General features: G+C 44.9%; 1 protein-coding gene across 1 annotated transcript in view; it reads right to left on the reverse strand.

Annotated features, from left to right (window-relative positions):
- The window catches only part of cdh23 (cadherin-related 23), a 164,996-nt gene that overhangs the window by 99,895 nt on the left and 50,023 nt on the right, over nt 1–15,078 (reverse strand). The window contains exons 7-8 of the mRNA XM_071519622.1: nt 1,558–1,752; nt 1,229–1,357 (exon numbers count right to left, since the gene is read on the reverse strand). Of these exons, the coding sequence (XP_071375723.1) occupies nt 1,229–1,357; nt 1,558–1,752 (324 nt within the window). The remainder of the gene's footprint in view (nt 1–1,228; nt 1,358–1,557; nt 1,753–15,078) is intronic.

Here is a 15,078-nt window from a genome sequence, read left to right on the forward strand (position 1 = left end):
CCCCTCTCCCCCCGCCCCCCCTTCCTCTTTTTCTTCCTCTCCCTCCTGCTGTGACCTTCCCGGTGACAGCTGATGAATCGGGGAGTCGGGGAGACACCAGGCGTCGACTCCGTCACGCCCCGTTAATATGCATGCAAATGTAGCACTTGACATTTCTACTACGGCGCACGCGGGCCCGGGCATGTGTGTGTGTGTGTGTGTGTGCGTGTGTGTGTCGGGAAGGGGTTCGGACGCACGGGGGTGGGGGCAGAGAGGGGTAGGAGGGCAGGGAAGAGGGGGGTAGAGAGGTGGGAGGATGGGAAGCGTGAGAGAAAAAGAGGGGGGGGAGAGGGAGAATGAAAACCGAGAGAGAGAGAGAGAGAGAGAGAGACTGGAAGCAAGGACGTCCAGTATTATGCCCCTGTGTGTAATTCCGTCTCTATGTGTGGAGACATCAATAGCTGGACCATTAGCCACCTGGGGAACAGGGTTTAGAGGGCTGAGTCAGGGGAGTGAACATAATGCTGTACATGTAGACCCAATAGGGAAACATAGACTCAGTGGATTAGATAGCCATTACAACCCTGCATGCAATAAAGACAAAGGTAAGGCAACGGGTGAGACCCCACTTCATACACACAATTACACACACACATGCACTCACAAATGCACATAGAGGCACGAACATATGAAAGCACACACACACACACACACACACACACACACACACACACACACACACACACACATAGACGCAGTATGGGCAGATGGGGTAGCATGGCAAGATAAATCCTGGCCCCGGTGACCTTTGCTGGAGGCCTCACATCCCTGAAGCAGGACTGTAAATCTCACACAGTAATTACATTGCCGTAACACCTACAGAACTGTATGTAGGGGCCTGAGGCGGAGTTTGGGTGGGGAAGGGAAGGGAAGGGAAGGGGTGGGGGTGGGTAGGGTGGGGGTCCAGGAAGGAGGCTGGGAGATGAGGCATCCTCTCCTGATAATAACTCAGACCTCCCTTTTTAACTGCATTTCTCTCGCTCCTTCTCCAAACACCCTCCTGAATAATCGAAGAGGAAAATGTAACATGGGAAAGGCAGGGGAACCGGAGGAGCGATGAGGCGCAGAGCGGCAGAACCAGTTTGGAGCAGAGCAAGGAGGGAGAGACAGAAGTGGACGGATAGCGGAGGGTCGCATATAAAAGTTGTATGAAGTGGACAAACGGGTGAGGTGGTGCTGCGTTACTGACCGGCGGTGCGTCCTCCTCTATGTTGGTGCTGTAGGGCAGGTTGGTGAAGATGGGGTCCATGTCCTGGATGTCAGTGATGGTGACGGCCAAGTTGGCCAGCCGGGACAGAGGCCGGTGCTTGTCCTGATCCTGAGAGATGACAAAAAGACATGTTAGCATTGCTGCGAAAGAATGTGCACAAGTGTGTACAGTATATGCATGAGCATTAATTTGATTAAGTTTGTGCCTGGCTTTACTAGTGCAAAAAGAAAATATCTGTATGTATGTGTATGTATGTGTATGTATGTGTGTGTGTGTGTGTGTGTGTGTGTGTGTGTGTGTGTGCTGACCGTGGCATTGACAGTAAGCTGGTAGGTGGAGGTGGTCTCATAGTCCAGTGTTTTGATGACGGTGACTGTGCCTCGGGCCCCATCGATCGAGAAGAAAGGCGACAGCGGCTGGAAGGAGAAGAGAACGCTGCCTCCTGTGCCTTGGTCTGGGTCTGTGGCGTTCACCATAAACACTGATGTGCCCACCGGTGTGTTCTGAAACACACATACATGCAGACACACACACACACACACACACACACACACACACACAGACAGGTGTTAACAAGGAGTGCAGGCCAACAGAAAGGTAGACGTGATCAAAATACATGACATTTATACTGTAGGAGAGTTTTTCCATTAATCCAATTAGAGAAATGTTCAGGATGAATTCTAATATGTGTGGTTAAGGAGATTGAACTTCTGACCTTTATATGGCTCACAGTGAAGCATCATCTAACAACCGAGCCACACGATTAAATTTAATCACAATTTTGGTGTATAATGAGCTCTTAGTTTTGAGTGCCAATGTGTGTATCGCCCTGCTACTACTCCCCTAAACCTGCAAATAAGAATGCATTCTTGGCTAGGCTGACTAGGCTAAAGAAGGCAATGATAAACACGGCTGCTTTTTGATCACCTTTGATAGGTTTGAAGTGACTCAGGCGTTGCCTCAGCATTGTTTCTTTAAAGCTGCACTATGCAGTTTTCACACATTGGCAATTAGGTAACTATCTGAAAACTGTTTTAACTTCAATACCCAGAAATCCTGGGTATTTAAGTAAATATTGGACTTTTGGACCCACAGCGTAATCGTAAAAAGATGGCTCCATTAACTTCAATAGTCTGGGAGAAGGCTGAGATGAAACTGCAGGGGCTTTTTGGTGGTCCTATGAACTTCAGTTGAGTTTCAACTGACATCGGGGTGAGAAGATAATGAGTTGAACTTTCATTTTGGGGTGATCTATTCCTTCAGGTTTCGATTTGTCACTTCATGTGCACTGGGATTTCATGCCAGTGATCAAACCAGACACCAGAATTTAATTTGGGCAAATAGGACAACAAATAGGACTTCATGACCTAGGCTGATAAGATAAGGTTTTACTTTCACATCAACCCGGAAGAAGGGCCTCAGAATGCCATATCAGAGCGCCGTTTGCATTGGCTATGGTCAGTATAGAAACCTGGCCAGAGGAGAGAAAGAGGAGGCCAAATAGAGAGATACACAGACTCCCCTGGCGGCTTGTCTGTAATTTTGAGGAACATGCTCATTCATTGGAATTTTATCTTAAAATAACCACACACACACAAAATAAGAAATAAGAATGCCTATAGATAACTTTACAAAAGCAATGGTGGTGCAGAAGGAAGGGAGGCAGTCCGGTAACATTACTGAAAACACACACACTCACAAGCACGCATTCACTCTCTGTCTAACACACACACACACACACACACACACACACACATATTGCCCAGGTGTGCGGCCTTGTGTGTTGCAGGGGGAGAGTGTGACCACATGGGGAGGTCATGGTGTTGAAGTCAGCTGGGCTCTGAGCCAAAGCTAAAGTGACACAGGAAGAGGGCTGTTGACCCCACAGCCTGTCTGCACCAGTGTGAGGGGTGTGTGTAGGTGTAGGTGTGTATGTGCGTGTGTGTGTGCACCACCTTGTGACACTGTCTCTGTGTTTGTATGAAAGCAGGTGTTTGTGTGTGAGCAACTGCATATGTGTAAAATTGTCTACGTTGTGTGTGCTTGTGTTTGTGTGTGTGTGTGTGTGTGTGTGTGTGTGTCAGATAGCTAACAGACCTGTTGACCCTCTGTCTCGCTCTAGGGCAGGAGGCCGTCACCGAGGAAACACAACAACACAACAGAAAGGTAAGAGAGGCTAACTGCTTCTGTCTACACCGCTTTACCTTACTCCTACTGCCCATCCACAGCTACGCACTTCTTCTCTCTCCCTCCTTTCATCACTCTTTCCCCCCTGATTTCCTTCTCTCTCTTTCTCCCACGGGGCCCGCAGACATGCACCAGCAGTGCTGGAGACCGGTCTGTCTCGCCATATTAAAAAACCCTGCCACACTGGAATGGAGAGACAGAAAGAGAGAGGGGGGGATCGAGGTAGCCTAGCAGTGGGGGGCAAAACTGTTTTCCTGCTAGCAAGGAGAGCAACAGATGTCACAGGGCATCAGCTGAGAGGGATCAATCAATCATGTGACTTCACACAGGGGACAAAATCAGTCTGTCAGGAGCCATTCTGCAACATGGCCCAAAAATCATATATATAAGACAACCAGTCTTGCTCACATTTATGAAAAAGGCTCGGATCATTTTGAACCTTTATTTATCCCAGCATGCATGCCCTTTTTCAGCAACACGCCCGGCACTGCAAGCCTCTGCTTTGGTCACTGAGCAGCTCCACTGAGGCATCTGGGGGTTAAGCGTCTAACTCAAGAAAACCTTGACGATAGTTGTTGAGTGAGGGAACAGAGTCGCTAATCCACTCCCCCTCCACAATAACCACATATGAATAAACATCTAACCTGGGTTTCACTGATATATTTATTATGCCTGTCAAGTTGTCTGCTTAGGAGAGAACTGGAAACACCTGTAAAGGTACCCAACAGCCCGCAGCTTTACACCAGCTCACAGGCACAAATTAAATGGATAAAAATTACACAAAATCATACTCTAGGTGAATTAATTAAATGTGCCTACTTGTGTTTGTTTGTTTGTGCGTGCGTGTGTGTATGTGTGTGTGCATTTGCATTCGTGTACCTGCATGTGTGTCTGGCAAAATGCTTTATCTGCTTTGCTTTGATGTCAGGGAGGCAGTTTGATGGTTGAGCATTAGGTGTGTGTCTGTGTGTGTATAGCACTTTATGGGAGGAGGGAGAGGGGGCGTGTGAGTGATATCTGGATCTGTGTGGAGTATGTGTGTGATATGTGGTATCCTTTTCCTTCCCTAAAGCCTGACAGTCTCTATCTCTCTCCACACAGCAGCCCGCTAAACAATGACTCATTAACACCACGCGACGCGCGCCCAGCGTCGACCGCCACGAGGGCTCAGTAAATAATCTCACACTCTCTCTCTGTCATATACGCAAACACACACACACATACATGCAGACACGCTAAAACGCAGACAGGTAGACACACCAACACACGCAGACTTCATTTTGATCTCCTAGAACTGGCAGCGCCACGGTGAAGAGTTCAAAGTGTTGCTGGGCACAGATGACCAGCTGATGTTTCAGTGTGGTAGTGCTTTGGTTAGCAGACCAGGCTGTGTGAAGGGGAACTTCATCTTTGTTACGCCTAGTGTTTCCTTTATATATACTCTTACTTACCAGAATCATGACCTGTCATACTAAAAATAAAACATTTTCTGTAGTGTTTTCTGTAGTGTTTCTATAATAATTCAGTAGCAGTGCCACTACTGAAAATATGCAAGATTCAAATCATTTTGTAATCAAATGTATTTCCTCTGAGACGCACCTTCATGATGGAAGTGACAAATAGTGACGAGATCATGCTGCTACTGTAAAACAGAATTATAGGGGAAACAATCATAGGTGTAATGCCATGAAACTCTGAAGGCCTCGACGCCTGCTCACGTAATCATACCCATTCACCAACTCTCTTAGATTCTCCTTTTCCCTCTCTTTCTCCTAGAAGGCTGTGAAGGTCATAAATGGTCTGTTAACATCAGTGGTCCCTTGTAACAGAAAGAGAAACAGAACAAAGACGTGCATTGATGGTTTACTTAATGGTTCCCATGAACAATCGGCCCTCCAAGCTGAATTTTTCTGCGTTCCACCGAACGGCGCTAGCAGCCGTCTGGTAATCTGCTCTTCCCAGCTCTCGTCATGGCGGCCATCAGAGAGCGGAGAGCCATCAGACATATTGTTAGTCTTCTGCTTGGCCTTTTGTGTCTTCCACTGGGAGTCAATCGCCCCTTCATCAGGCCATTGATTGAACCAGTGCGATGCCGATTAGGAGTCAATGGGGGTGACCAGGCGCAAAGAGCGAGGCGGTGAATCCTTCTGTTTTTATTAGCCCATAAGACTGTCCAATCACTTCTCCATAAACAAGCCGCACAATAAACAACGCCCACTGAGGAATGGCAAGACGAGTGGCTGCTAAACTGGACAGCGGCCCGCGCTAGTTGAAATGCACCGTGGGCGTACGTGTCACCGCCTATTCACTCACAAGTGCAAAAGCCAACTTGTTAGCCATGGTTCATATTCCTGCATATTTGACTTGAGGGTGACTTGGAGGTTTTGAATAAATGGAGCTTTTTTCCTTTTGGGAGCCGCATGTTAAGTACAGAGAGACGGATGGAGAGGGATGAAGAGAGTTCCCTGCCTCGATTTATCTGAAGTGCACTGCGGGAATCCCCCTCATCTCCCTCTGAGAGCAACCGCTTATAGAGGGAGAGACAGAGAGAGAGATAGAGACAGACAGAGACAGAGAGAGACAGAGATCGAAAGGAAGAACATACTGTAAGCACAAAAGCAAGAACAAGAATGTCAGGAATGAGAGAGAAAACGACAGACTGCGAGTTGTAAGCAGATTGAATAAAACAGATTGAGAGCAAGAAAGACAGAGAGAGAGAGAGAAAGATAGAGAGAAAGAGAGAGCACAGATATGAGCATATGAAGGAGGAAGCCTGTCTCTAATAGGCAAGAGACATCACTAATACAGAAGGGAGTCCCCATTCTCTTTTAACTCTGCCTCTGCTGTATAATATCTAATGGTGGTGTTTGCCCTCCTGTGTCTTCTGCCTAGGCTGCAGGCAGCAGCAGGAGTGCCTGTCTCCTGTGGTGCAAATTTCAGGTTCAGCATGACAGGGGGCCTTCTGGGACCCAGAGAGTCAGCACTGGTCAGGTCTCAGGACTGCGCAGCCCAGACGCTCTCTGGGATCCTGAGAAGAGGATTGACCCTTGGGGAATTATGGGGGTAAGAGTCCGCTGGGAGCTGGAGCTGGAAGTGTAATGGATTCTACTGCTCTCTCCTCTAAGGGGTCCATGATGAAATAACATTCTCATCGCTGTACCTGATGATGCTCTGGCACGCCACAGCTCGGCTTGATTCATTTATATGTCAGTCCAGCGGTGACAGAACCGAAGCCCAAATTCACTTAAATTGGAGTGTGAGGGCAAATTACACTCTTCAGGTGCACAAGCTAAAAGCCCCAAATTAGTGTATGATTTGTTCTGAAAGTTATGCAAATCACTCAAACACGCCTCTCACTACAGAGGAGTAAGTATAGTGCGGCTGAAAGCAAAAAGTGGTAGACAGCACTAACGGGGGAGAACATTAAAGAATGAATTAAAATATTCTAAGCATTCTACACACCATATTTTCCATGTTGTATAGAAATGATCAACTTGAACGTGAAATATCAAGTATATTTGGAAATTATTCATTTTGCATCGGTAGCATTCCATTGGTATTCATTAAAACATAGGTTGTGGAAGTACTACCTGCGCTCTGCACTCTCAACTCTCCAAGGACATGCAGATTGGTCTCCATCAGCAATGGAATTCATGCCATATGTTTTTGGTTTTATTTGAAAGGACAAGATAAACACTATCCCATCATAGCTGGTTAGCATTCTTCTATTCATCTGCAGAGTACATATTAGATGCATTCATTACCATTTTTGACAATTAAGATTCAACTGTGTTAATTCATCACCTGATACTGCCATAAGTAGTATTTAGGACCCTTTTTTTTTGCCAGCATGCGTCTCCATGATTAAGTATTCTACAGATTCCATTTGCTCAGGATTTGCTTATCTATGACGTCTATAACAACACAGGCACAGCATCGATTTTGTGCTTAGAGAATGTTATGCATTCAACCTGAGATTTTTAAACCAAATGGTCTACAGATTGGGCTTGATAAGAAAAGATGCATCTCTGCTAAATAACGCTCTATTGATTGTGTGTGACAGTTGGAACTTCTTTGGCATTAAATGCAAATTAAATAGTTTTGGGTAGCGGTAGACGAACAGTTAGAGAAGCAGGCTTGTGGCCAGAGATTTGCTGGTTCAAAAGTGAGTGAAACATGCTCCTCCCTGCCTCAACAGCTACCATCAAGGTGCCCTTCACTAAGGCACTTAACCCTCAATTGCCCCAATGCCGAGGTTTGAATGTGTGTGTGGGAGTGTTAAGCCGGGCATTGCTACTAAAGAGCATACATGTTCAGTCAACCTTCTTGGATGAATAAAGGTTGAAGGAACATTCCACCTTTGATTAACCATAATCTCAGTCTGCGAATGCCACTAAATAATTTAGCTGAAAAATACTTGATTGACAAAAACGAGGGGGAGGGCTTTCACCAACTTTGTCCTTCTCCTCTTCTCTGAGATTTCTAGGAAGTGTTTTGTCTGCCAAGCAAGAAGCTGGAGCTGTCCATATCCCTTCAGATGATTATATGCCTGAGCACAACTTTGGTCGGGTACTGTTGGAGGCAGATGTACAGTCGTACATGTTTTAGCCTGAATACAGCGAGGAAGAATTGAGGCAAAGAGAAAAGGACACCCAACCTCACAAAACAACCTCTACCCACTGTAATCAATGATCCAGCCCAAGGACGAGTGAACAGCGCCTGCTGGTGACTGTGTGGACGTTGACTTCCTACGCCTACAGAGGAAGAATGTGTCTGCTGTCATGAGTGGGACCATGCACAGCCTTTTTTGTCAGTCATGGACAACATGACTCGGAATAAGCAGACAGAGCTGTGAGTCGACGGGTGAGAACAGCAAATCCCGAGCGAACATTGTCAGAGGAGTACGTTATTGTATGGCCTATGCAATCCATAAAATATCTGTCATGTCTTAACTCTTTAGCTGTTGAGCCCAGCCTGGGAGCCAGGATATGCAGATGCATAGACTAGCCCCAGCATGGGGCTGTGAACAGTGAAGAATTACTCTGTCCGATTTGGGTGGAATGTGACTACTACAGCCAGGTACAATGCAGCATCACTTCCCAACTCTACGGGCATGCCCTTCACTCATAAATGGAAATACAATATAAAAGGAAATATAGATCTTTGGCAAAACAAAAAGGGTTGTTTCATTACTCAGGGGGCATAACTGTGGGTCCCCGGAGGATGAATAACCAATTATGGAATGTTCCTTCAAGAAAATGAAACTACAAATTAAGCTGTACATAGCATTTTAGTGTGTGCATGAATTCATATTTTATATTTTGATAAGTTTTGGTCCAACCCCTCAGTACATTTATTTCACTCTCCTGAACAGGACCCACTCCTTATTAAAAGTTCTGTTTCAGCTAAATGAAGAGAGCATAACATGAGTCCAAAAAAGCAAAGCTTTCTTCTGGTCAGTCTGTACTTTTTAACAAAATGTTAAAACACTAATGCTCACCAACAAGCATACAAACTTACAGTATTTATGAGATAAATTAACAAGAATACGGATTTAATATAATATAATAATAGCCCTTATTTTCAGAACTCAGTGTGGGCATGCAGCTAACCTGCGGCCTGTAAAGTCACTCCAGCCAGCCTGCCCTTATGTACATGATCACTAACACTAATGCAATATTACATGTACAGTCTGCTCTGCACTCACTTACTGCTGATTCAGTGAGACAATGCAGTCAAAAGCCAATCTCTGGCATATTATTTCTGCCAATTTGAAGTCAAGTTGACTTCTTCGTCCTACCTGGTTATGGCCATGGCAGACTCACAGACCTTTGAGCACAATGCGCCGTTCATATTTTGTGGGAAACATTAAAAGCAGGGTAATTTGCAGGGGCAATGCCTAGGCTTTGGCACCCCGCTGGTCCCAACCACAGAAGCCCAGCTGTTCACTACAATAGATCCATGATTACACCTACGCTGCTCGGAAGGCTTTCTACTTTCTCCCCGGCTCTATGTCTGCTCTCTGCTTCCAGCCCAGCAGGCCTGTGATTGTACCAGCCCCTCTCACCCCTCCAGCTCTTGCCTCTCACAACCTCTGTCCCTCCATCACTGCCTCCCACATCCGACGCCCTGTCACACTGCTGCTGGCATTGTTCTTGCCTGTGTGAGGCAATGTATTGCAAATGAGAAGACACTGAGCAAAATAATGAAAAGGAGAGAGAAGTTAGAGAGAAGAGAGAAGTTAAATAAATAGGCTGTGTTACAGTAGCAATGGGTGGATCACTGCTGTGGTCAGTCTGGTTGCTTTTACAGGGCTTCTCTGACCCAGGCAATGTATAGGTACTACATGTATTATTTTGTGTTTCTCAAAATTAAGACACAAAGAGAATGTTGCTGCCTGTCCCCCTCTCCCTCCCTAGCGTCGCTCTGCGTACGTTTGTTTTGAAGGGCAAGAAGAAGGATAAGAGCTGATAACAGCTATTGATAACAGCCAATATGCTACTAACATGAAGCTGAAACTACTTCAGTTCCACTGCAAGTGGAACTGAAATAAAGCTGTGCATCACTTGCAAAGTTAAGTATGAGAGGTACAAAAAGTACAAAATAGTTTTGGTCAAGAGACCAGCTTGAGTGCATCCTTCTGCAATTTGTGCGTAACAAAAAACAAAAAAACAAACAACATACCATGAAAGAACCTAAACAAGGAACCTCATACATAAGTCATGTTAAGGTTATAGGTCAATGTAATATCAATAAGTCACATGATTCCAACATATACAGGTCAAAGTAAGGACTTTCATAAAACCTTAGGAAAGAAAAACAATGCTGACAAATGACGAATAAAAACTACTAATAAGTATCAAAAATATACCCCAGGGTACTCTGAGTCTATTAATTTATATATTGTTCCACTCATTCAGTGGAGACACAGGCATGTGTGTAGTTGAGGTTAGAGTTCTGGTAAGGATTCACAGACTGTGTGTGGCTTTGCCAGAGATGCTGAACCAGGTGAATCACGGGAGCACTTCAATTAATCACAGAGGTGACACAAAAAGCCATATTTCACCTCTGAAATTAGCTTATCAATAATTCACTGTGTTATTGAATCAAGACTAAATGTCCTTCATGTGCAGGGCTGCAACAGTAAATGGAGAAAATTAGACAGAAATGATTTATCCTCTGCTGAGAAGCTGAAGTTTGGTTTTGCTGACTTAGAATTGGCTTGAATTCACCAAATCAACACGCACATGTGCATGAATGTGTGTTTGTGTGTATGTGTACTTCTATATGCATGTTATCAGCATGCTTGCGGTGTATGTCTGTTGATTCAGTCCTGAGTGAGTGTTTGTTCCGACAGATCCGTGTTTGTGGCCGCCTCATACCTGAACCTGTATCTCTAACGGCCACCCAGCTCTGCAAACTCCCAAGAGACGCTGGCCAATCAGAAACAGGAGATAAATCAGAAGGGAAAAAGTGGAAGCAAGACGGGAAGGTTCGGATGAGGAAAAGGGCACTCACATTCACAAAGCAGCTAAACTGCCTGGGATCCGATTTTCAATTATCTACCTTTTTTATATTTCATTTTCCCTTTTCCCTTTAACACCCCCCTCCTCCCAGCCTCTCTGAGGATTCCTGTGTTGATGGCGACAAAGCAGAGGAGGAATGAGAAAAAAGCTGATCTTAAATGAAGTGAAAGAAGGTTCCGCTCTGTCTTTAAAGAGACTAATAGAAATGCCCCTACAAGTGACAGTTAGAAAGAGGAGGTTAGCACCATCTATGGTTCTAAATTGGGGGGTGTGTGTCTGTGTGTGTGTGTGTGTGTATTTTACCTTCAGAATCGCAGCATTTTGAAATTGGATTATGATTGGTCTTGTCAGAAAATCAATTGCTTGACTGACTGGATTGACAATATTGTTTGTATGCACTTCTTTCTCCAGCATAGCTGCCATTGATTTCCCTCTTCCATTTTCAAACAGCAGTTTGCCTGTACCCGACAATTCATTTGACCTCCTGTACCCAATGAATTTCTGCTAAACTGGCAGCAAGACATAATACAACAACACATAATACGTAGCGGCGCTTTTTGCATACCGTACAGAAACCGTTGGCGAAAAATTGCTCGCATTATAACCTCCTTCCACTCTGTCTTGCTCTGGCACTGCTTTCCTCTCTGTCCACTCGATGGCCTGGCTGAGCGATGGGCGATTTTCTGGAGAAGCACTCAGCCGAACAAAATGATTCCACACCGACTGACAGCGAGGAGAGCCACGTTTGAAAGGCAAGGACAGCCTATGAATGTGTATGTGTGTTTGGGCGCGTCCGTGCGTTGTGTGCGTGAGTGTACGTGTGTTCAATATCCATGCGTGCATAGCGATGCGTGTGTACTGTTGGTTCAGAAATACCTCTGTCTGAACATACAGTATGTGACTTGATAACAAATAACAAATAACGTCTTTATCTTTATCTTCTGATCAGTCTGCCCCCATCCTCCCACCCCCCCATCCCCCCACCTCGCTGCCGGAGCTTATGGCTGACTGCCTCCTAAGAACCAGGGCTGTTTGTTTAAGTGTAAAGGTAATCAGGTCCAGCCGGAGGGATCCAGAGAGCCAGAGAGAGAGGGAGAGGAGCAGACGGCTTGATCCCAGGAGGAGGGGGACAAGGACGGGCCAGACCGACGACCGGCTCCCTATCCGTCTCAATGGAGGAGAAGACAAGAGGAGGAGATGAGAAGTGTTTTACAACCCTCATTTAAAGGTGCTACATGGGACATTTTTAAGCATCAATATATCATGGTCAAATTCATTGTAATACCTCGGTATAATTATCGTAAACAAAAGAAACTGTGGTCAAGACGATTGGTAGCCTCTATCCTCCTACATCAAACCTGACTCAAAGGGTTAATAAGACTGCAAATTAGTGGTTTATAGGGTGATGTGTGAACATGCATTCAAAATTGTATCTACATGTATGGCATCACCCTTATTATGAGCTGGGTGGCCCTGCAGGTAAAAGGTAATTAACTACCTGATGATAGACGTTAATACGTAAATGATAGCAAAGTCAGTTTCGCTTTCCTCCTACAGAATATCTCTCATTCTCGTATATCTCTCTACTTTCTCTATTCTTTTCTACTACGTCCCTTTTTTTCTTAAGAAGTCATTTTTTTTAATAGAATTAAATGCAAATTAGAGGGGAGCTGATTATCATATAAACGGCCGTTGCCTAGGGGGCAAGGCACTCTGGCTTTATTTATTTATTTATTTTGTCATATTTTTCACAGCTCTCCATAAAACTCTGACTTTAATCAGTGCAGCACTTTGGTCTTATAAAGACATTGGGGAATCGGGGACCGGTAGAAGAGAGGTGTGTGCGAGTTTGTGTGTGTGTGTTTGCGTGTGTGCGTAAAAATGAGATATAAGACAAAAAGCAGAGGCAGCAGCAGAGAGATCCACAGTATCCATCCACCTATATCCCTTCATTAGCGTCATGTAAACTGGTGCTGTACATTGTTCAATTAGCTTGGTGCTGCGTGCTCTTGTTGTTCCATGTTCACAATCCTTTACTATTCACACTGTGAGGGCAATCACCTGTAAAGGTGCACATCTGGAACATCATTATAAAGCCCCATAATCCCATACTCGAGCGGTATCTTTACATAGCGATGGAGAGGCTCATTATGGCAGCTGGATTATGTTCACAGTCACTCACCAGTATGAGCGTCCTGATATGAATGCACAGAGAGTGAGGCCAACATTGTTGGGGCAATTACCCAGAACTAACATGGAGGGGAGAGATGGAGTGGAGTGGCTGGAAGAGATTTAGAAGACCTGCTAAATAGTGGGTCCGACGGCTTTGGCACCACACAAGCAAATCAGAGTCAGAATTAGAAATTGATTATTAAATGAACCGTTCATGTGTTTGATGCCAAGACTTGGATGAATAGGTGATTATTTTTTAAAACTAACCTGTTAGAGAGCAGAATTTGACTTGAAACAAGTCACTGTAGCCAGAGCATCTAACCTTTGCTAAACAACACAGCCTGGTGAAGCATTTGAAGTTTGACAAACAGGTTTGTTCAGTTGTGAAATTCAACTTTTATCAACTGAGAAATATTTAAAAATAAGGGCCTTTCTGGTCTTTTCCAACCTGGAGAGAGTCATTCATATCTTCTTTTCTTCCTGTCTTGACTGTAACTCAGTGTAATCTTGTATTACTAAGCCATCTATCTCTTATCTCAAGCCTGTCCAGAACACTTCAGCCACTTATCTATATCCAAAAAAAGAACTCCTGTTCTAGTGTCTTCACACTGGCTCCCTCTCCGTTACAGAATCGACAACAAAATCCTTGTGTTTATTTTCAAAGCTTTGCTTTTCTGAATTCCTCTCTCCACATATTACTGCTTGGTCCCTCAGGTCCACTAATCAGGGGCTTCTGGCAATCCCATGGTCCCGATTACGACTGATGGGTGACAGGGATTTTGCTGTGGCGGTGCAGAGACTGTGGAACAGCTTTCCCCAAAGCATCATATCAACTAAATCTGTCAAAAGTTTTAAAACTCATCATAAACTCATCATAAATATATTGGCCTTTCACTGTATTTGACATGTACTTTTATGCTCTATTGCTTTGATTTCCTGCTTTTAACCATGCTCTTATTTCCCTTCCATCTTAATTTTGCTGTTGCTCCTCCATGCTTTCTGTAACTCCCCTATTTTGTAAAGCAGCTTGGTACAAACTGGTATTATGTTTTGAAGCGCTATTTAAATGAAGTTGACATGACTTGACTATGCTGACTAAGGCACCTCTCCTCACAAAAGTAAAAAAAAGTGTCTGAGGCCGCCAATGACCAAAAGAGGCTGCACTTCACACTGCACATTCTCAAAAGAACCGTGCTGCAAAAGGCCGCTGAGGCCATCTCATCTCAGCAACATCACATGGGATTCAATGCACTCACTGCTGTTTTTCAATAGACAGCCTGCTCTCTCCCCTTTCCCCCCACTGCTTTTCTCTCCTCTCTCTCTCTCTGTATCTTTATCTGCCCCCCCTCCATCTCTATCTCTGTGTGTGTGTGTGTTTATGTTGGAGGCCTCTGTGTGTCCTCACTTCATTTTGAACTCTGTACTCCCGAATCTCTCCGTTCTGCGGTCCGGTCCTATAGGTACACTGCACATCTCTCTCTATCAGTAGCCTCTGGGCATGGTGTATTGTGAGGGCAGATGGGGCTCTACTTGCATGAGTCTTAATGTCTCAGGAGTCTCTCCACGCACACACACACACACACACACACAAACACAAACAAAACACACAGAAAAAAAACATACCTGCTCTCCATCCAATGCATAACACATAGACTTCAAGCAATTGCAGACACATCTGAGTACATACATGCAGACCGCCTTTCTCCTGCACCATGACCCTGCTGCCTGTAATTTCCCATGTATTATTCCAGTGCTTTCAGTGTGTGTGTGTGTGTGTTTGTGTGTGTACTCATCACTCCTATCCTTGTCTTCAGGGAGGGACCACACAACTGGAGCATAAAAATGCCTCCATAATATGTCTGCGGACTCTAATAGGACTCGTAAGTGTTTGATCAGCAAAGGACATGGACTGTGGGGATATGTACATAATTTTCATTTTCAATC

Source organism: Centroberyx affinis, unplaced genomic scaffold (assembly GCF_046629955.1).
Source record: "Centroberyx affinis isolate AG114_WGS23_722 - 3 ecotype Tasmania unplaced genomic scaffold, CSIRO-AGI_Caff_v1 ptg000718l_1, whole genome shotgun sequence".
NCBI classification, from domain to species: domain Eukaryota; kingdom Metazoa; phylum Chordata; class Actinopteri; order Beryciformes; family Berycidae; genus Centroberyx; species Centroberyx affinis.